At 54.2% G+C, this 5,151-nt stretch overlaps 3 protein-coding genes across 3 annotated transcripts; all 3 read right to left on the bottom strand.

The window, feature by feature from the left end:
- Nucleotides 1–147: 147 nt before the first annotated feature.
- On the bottom strand, nt 148–1,610 carry L226DRAFT_172502 (NAD-P-binding protein). The gene is made up of 5 exons (XM_067672635.1): nt 1,417–1,610; nt 1,224–1,323; nt 709–1,164; nt 591–649; nt 148–537 (listed from the first exon to the last, which is right to left on the bottom strand). The coding sequence occupies exons 2-5, from the start codon at nt 1,246–1,248 to the stop codon at nt 223–225; spliced, it is 855 nt and encodes a 284-aa protein (XP_067532206.1). The 5' UTR covers nt 1,249–1,323; nt 1,417–1,610; the 3' UTR covers nt 148–222.
- A 124-nt stretch (nt 1,611–1,734) lies between these two features.
- On the bottom strand, nt 1,735–2,376 carry L226DRAFT_573827 (uncharacterized protein; the record flags this gene model as incomplete). The annotated part of the gene is made up of 5 exons (XM_067684929.1): nt 1,735–1,848; nt 1,909–1,998; nt 2,065–2,120; nt 2,180–2,255; nt 2,314–2,376. The coding sequence occupies 5 exons, from the start codon at nt 2,374–2,376 to the stop codon at nt 1,735–1,737; spliced, it is 399 nt and encodes a 132-aa protein (XP_067532205.1).
- Nucleotides 2,377–2,618: 242 nt separating this feature from the next.
- On the bottom strand, nt 2,619–4,278 carry L226DRAFT_172485 (NAD(P)-binding protein). The gene is made up of 8 exons (XM_067672634.1): nt 3,963–4,278; nt 3,874–3,908; nt 3,607–3,809; nt 3,271–3,538; nt 3,142–3,217; nt 3,024–3,079; nt 2,877–2,966; nt 2,619–2,813 (listed from the first exon to the last, which is right to left on the bottom strand). Exons 1-8 carry the CDS (start codon nt 4,084–4,086, stop codon nt 2,694–2,696), a joined length of 972 nt encoding a protein of 323 aa, XP_067532204.1. The 5' UTR covers nt 4,087–4,278; the 3' UTR covers nt 2,619–2,693.
- Between the last annotated feature and the right edge of the window lie 873 nt (nt 4,279–5,151).

Below are 5,151 nucleotides of genomic sequence, written 5' to 3'. Positions count from 1 at the left end.
GATATGGTGTAGTGGCTAACATTATCGCCTCTCACGCGATAGCCCGGGGTTCGATTCCCCGTGTCGGAACTGGCGCAGTTCGGTCTTTTTTTGGTGTCCCTGGTCATGGGCGGGGAGCTGTTTCGACGAGTTTCAGTCCACAGTTCTCCTCCTCATCTGCTGTACTTCAGCCTGGCGAATGGGATGTCTCATTCAATGTATACAGCCGTGTGCCTAAACCAACTAGGAGTCCTTCTCTAACCCCTTAGACCACGACTCATACTTGTCCGTGTCTGCAGCGACGTCCGCCCACTGTTTCCGAGCATACATGATAGCATCCTCCCCAAGCAAGAAATGCAGAGGAGGCTCGGGCAAGAACGCAATTTTGTAGATGGCCTCGACCGCCTTCTTCACGTCTCCGGTCCCGGAGTACGCGCCCCAGCCATTCCGCAACCGCGAAGCAGGAAGCTCTGGATTGCTATACGCCGGGTGAACTGGGACCCAGATCGTCTTCGCTTGACCTTCCGTGTGGAAGGAACCCGGCTCAATAATCGTAACCTGTGCATCCCCGATAAGCTTTACAGTAATCGCGAGTAACAGTACAGTCTAACCTTGATGTTCCACGCAGGATCGAGCTCAGCGGCAAGGCACTTGGATGCACCTTCCAGTGCTACAAGCCGATACAGTATCAGCCTCGTTACATCGAGTTGAATGGCACATCCCACGCACCGTGCTTCGATGCAGCATAGTAAGTCACGCCTGCAAGACCGGTGATCCCAGTGAGCGACGAATTCTGCAGGAGCCGGCCCCCGACGCCAGGCGCGTTCACTTCCCGGAAGAACTTGACCGCCTCGCGCGAGACGCACATCGCGCCCCAGAAGTTCGTGTCGAACAGCTTCCGGGCCTCTTCCTCGGGCACGGCCTCGAGCTCGCCCATCACGACGTACGCGGCGTTGTTCAAGACAACGTCCAGCCGGCCGAACTTGTCCTTCGTCGCGGCGAAGGCATCGATGATGTCCTGCGGGACGTTGACGTCGACCTTGAGCACGAGGAGCCGGTTGGAGGGGTACTTGGAAACGAGGTCATCGAGAACGGACGGACGACGCGCGGTCGCGACGACTTTCTCGCCCTTCTGGAGGACGAGCTCTGCGAGTTGCCGTCCAAAGCCGGTCGATGTACCAGTTACTGTCGCGAGGTCAACGATATTAGTGACTGGTTCATCCCATAAAAGATGTTACACCTACTGAGCCAAACTCTATCGGTAGACATCGTGTGTTGATCGAGTCTTCCAGTTTAGGGGATATGTTCTAAAGATTCGAGGTTGAAGCACTGTCGGTATATATGCTGACACCTCCTGGTCAGCTTCGACGGCCCGTTTGACATTCGGCCTGACTGTCCGCAAAATAACCGTGCGCGGACGAGATGTCAAATACGTACTCTGTGAATCTGGAGGTGCTGTCGAAAGGAGCGTGGCCCTGCAGCGACCATAAACTCCGAGCATCCCGGGTATTGCACGGTTTACCAAGCAAGATATGCCCTTCCTTTTTGACTCGGATAGTCGGATCGGACGCTTCCAATGACGCATCGCCGACGTCGGATGGGCGCTCGAGTGTTCAGCACAGCGGGCGCGTGAGCAGGAGATGGGGAGGAGCCCTGTGGTCTCAGTCATACGTGAGAGCAACAGACCAAGCAGACCTTGATCATAGGACGTGCGAATACAGAACGCGCGTGGTGGGAAGCACAGTCACTGGACACTCAGCCCATGCGCGCTTTGGCTTCATCCTCCAGCCACTTCCAGAACCGTTCGCCGAGCTCGTCATCATACGCTTCCGGCCTGCACCTTCCAACGCGCGCCCATGGGATCATGAACTATACAGATATGTAAGCGTCACTGATTGTTTGAAAGCGAGGCCAAGGGTAGGAACACACCTCGCCGTTGTAGTTGAGAGCCTCAGGCATCGTACCAGCGAAGAGCTGAGTGAGGGCGCCGTAGGGTGTAGGGTAGAGCACGGTCGCGTTCTACATCATGCGCCGAGAAGCGTCAGCCATGTAGAGATGAACATACAAACGCCAGATGCTACGTACCCCAAAGACCCGGATGAAGTTCGGTACATCGCGCTGGAAACTCGACTGGATGTTACCTGCGTCAAACGCCTCAATACCGTATTCTACTGAAGCAATGCGAGCGAATTTGACATACCGGGATTCACAGCTATCGAGACGATATCCTTCTCCGCGTAGCGCTTCACCACTTGTCGAGCAACGACGACATTTCCCTGTTTGGCTGGTAGGTCAGCGCAAGGAGCATACATAGCAACTGACCTGAAGACAGACAAATTTGCTCTGGTAGAGCATCCCGGGACTGCGCGTGTGCCTGAAGGGATAAGTAGGAGTCATTCTGCAGCAGGTCTGCTGTGACATGGTTCCTCCGTTGCATCGGAGGCTGCCTCGCAAGATGTTTTGGCGAGTACAGTGTCCCGAGTGTGAAGCTTGAGGCCGATGATGGGTTGGTCTGTGGTTGTGGAAAGGCGATACGGTGGTGACAGTCGAGGTCATTCCCGGTTCGATTGGGTAGCGAAATAGTTAATCGCAACGCTGTCCTGAGAAGCGAATTTGACCGCCACCAACACTCTAAGCGCGGGGTGACTTCGATAATAAGATCCAAGAAGCATAAATTAAGTCCATCATACGGCGGGACAGTACCTGCATAATTGTCAGTCCTGAAGCTTGCGAGCCTTCGCCTCCTCTTCGAGCCACTTCCACAGTCGCTCGCCAACCTCGTCATCATACGCCTCTGGTCTACACTTCCCGAGCCGTGCCCATGGAATCAGGAACTTCAGATACGCGTACAGCTCAGCGACCTGCGGTTGAGACGAAATAGCAGCGGAAGAGCGTACCTCGCCATTATATTTCAGCGCTTTTGGCATCGTACCCGCGAAGAGCTGTGTCAGTGCGCCGTATGGGGTCGGGTAAAGCAGCACCGCGGTCTGGTACCGTAGACGATTGTCAGTTCGTGATAGGAGGAGGGAAGGCTGAGATGTTACCAATATCATTCGAACCACCTTGGGCAGGTGACGCTGCAGTTCGGACTGGATGTACCCTATTGAACATGTCCTTCAGCACTGCATATGTCCGAGAGGGCGCGGTGAATGTCTCTCATACCTGGATTGACAGATATTGATATGATACCCTTATCAGCGTATCGCTTCGCAACCTGGCGAGCAACAACCACGTTTCCCTACGAGTCTCGGAGGTCAATACGGAGTTCCCGAAGATGATGAAGGGACTCACGAATTTGCTCTGATTATACAACCTCTCTGGACTCAGTTTCTTCCGCTGAGGCGTGTCCTTGAAGGTATCGTAATCGAGGGTGGTCAAGTACGCTGAGCTGGAAGAAGTAGTGACGACCCGAGCATGGTTGTCCGGCGAGCTCTTGACCCCAGTCAGGAGCGCAGACATCAACAGCTCTGTGAAGTACCAGTGCCCGATGACGTTGGTTCCGAATTGCAGGTCGTAACCGTCCTTCGTGAGAAAGTGGTTTGGCGGTGCCATAACGCCGCTAGGAGGGACAGGGTGTCAGCAGTGCACCAAGGTTCGACGCTCAGTCTAACGGGAAAGATTGCTCACGCATTGTTGAACAGTACATGCAGCTCGTGTTCCTTGCTGAGGAACTCGTCGGCGGCTCTCTTGATGGCTGCGAGATTGGCGAGGTCAAGCTCGAGGAAGATCGCTTCCTTCCCAGTGGTGTCCTTCAGGGAAGCGATGGCAGCGTCCGCTTTAGCCTTGCTTCGAGCCGCAAGATAGACCTTGGCGTTACGCTGCAAGAGAACCTGTGGTAGCCAGGAGATGAGGACCAAAGACATATATGAGGCCCAGGGTCGCTGTAGTACTTACCTTGACAGTCTCGTACCCGATTCCGACGTTGCCTCCTGTAGCCACGAATTAGCCAGTCCTTGCGGCAGCGAAGGAAGTAGAAAACATACCAGTGACGAGGATCACCTGCCCCGACAAGTCAGGGATCTGGTCGACTGTGAACTTGGTCTTGGGAGGGAAGGACTGCACAACGGCGGGCCAGGCTCCGGTATTCTTTGAAGACGCGCCGCCCATTGTTAGATTGCTAAAGGGGGAGTGTCCGACTGCCCAGATGTAAGGTCCACGGGTGGGTGATGAGAATGGGCTGACGGTGGTGTGTGCGCGTGGGTAGTATTTCGTCCGTGTGGGACTCTTATGCAGGTGCTCCAGCGATCGCAGCCCATGTTATAGTCCGCAGCTTTTTCTGCATAGTCAGGAATGCCCTCAGAGATGCCGGTGCGACTCGTCATATGTAGTGCGCTCAGAAATGCCGGTGCGACTCGACATACGTAGTCTAGGACGGCAAGACACGCGTAGCCAATTGCAGGCTCCAGTTTCAAGTCGTCCGGCAGAGCCACCACTGCGGCCGCGATGCCATTTGTGACGCGTCGTGGCTCTGTTCGAGAATTTGCAGAGCCTGTCAGGCCAAGACCCAGAAACAATTCTGATCAACAGAGATGAGCGAGTAAGTATACGGGTGATATTTGCGCGGAATGCATATGTCGCACCTGCAGCAACGCCTGTCGTGCCTGATCTTCCAAGTTGTATACCATTATAACTCGGAATACGGTCATATTCCTCCTCCGAGCCGGCGCACTAGTAGGAAAGGGAGGAGGTATGTATGGGCGCAGTTTCATCACGATAGCAGCCGCTTACTCTCCCACAGTGCAGTGCCACAGTTCCAATCGGCGAATGTTCAGAGTGGCTGCGGCTTTGCGAAGGATCCATGCGGTGTATAAGTTGGGACACTTACGCCGATTGAGGGGGCGTGTACCGCAGACGTAAGGACTTGACTAAGTACGTTGGTTTGAACGAAGTTCGTGCACGGATCAAGCTCAAGTTTTAAGGTCGAAACTCATATATGCTCAATGGTCAAACGGACACTCATCTGTGTATCCGATACACCGGGGGCATTGCGCCATATATCCAGCAGATACATGCTGAACAAACGTTGAACATTGGCCAAATATTACTCGCGTGGCGCCGATCGGCATATTGCAGTTACATCCTGGTTACACGAGGCATTTAAAATATATCCAGGATGTGTCGAGATTTCCTGCCACATCTCAAATATGTCTACAATGTAACAGTGCAACACAC

The sequence above is a fragment of the Lentinus tigrinus genome, assembly GCF_003813185.1.
Source record: "Lentinus tigrinus ALCF2SS1-7 unplaced genomic scaffold L226scaffold_28, whole genome shotgun sequence".
NCBI lineage: Eukaryota > Fungi > Basidiomycota > Agaricomycetes > Polyporales > Polyporaceae > Lentinus > Lentinus tigrinus.
The sequence above is the reverse complement of the archived record's forward strand: the minus strand, read 5'-3'. Positions and strand labels throughout refer to the sequence as shown.

What these genes read in the sequence shown, in the direction of transcription:
- L226DRAFT_172502 (XM_067672635.1), bottom strand. Translation starts at nt 1,248, where the DNA reads ATGTCTACCGATAGAGTTTGGCTCA. An exon ending in TACCGATAGAGTTTGGCTCA is followed by an intron (nt 1,165 to 1,223) that starts GTAGGTGTAACA and finishes ACCTCGCGACAG; the next exon opens with TAACTGGTACATCGACCGGC. An exon ending in CTATGCTGCATCGAAGCACG is followed by an intron (nt 650 to 708) that starts GTGCGTGGGATG and finishes ATCGGCTTGTAG; the next exon opens with CACTGGAAGGTGCATCCAAG.
- L226DRAFT_172485 (XM_067672634.1), bottom strand. Translation starts at nt 4,086, where the DNA reads ATGGGCGGCGCGTCTTCAAAGAATACCGGAGCCTGGCCCGCCGTTGTG. An exon ending in CATGTACTGTTCAACAATGC is followed by an intron (nt 3,539 to 3,606) that starts GTGAGCAATCTT and finishes TGTCCCTCCTAG; the next exon opens with CGGCGTTATGGCACCGCCAA. An exon ending in TGTATAATCAGAGCAAATTC is followed by an intron (nt 3,218 to 3,270) that starts GTGAGTCCCTTC and finishes CGAGACTCGTAG; the next exon opens with GGAAACGTGGTTGTTGCTCG.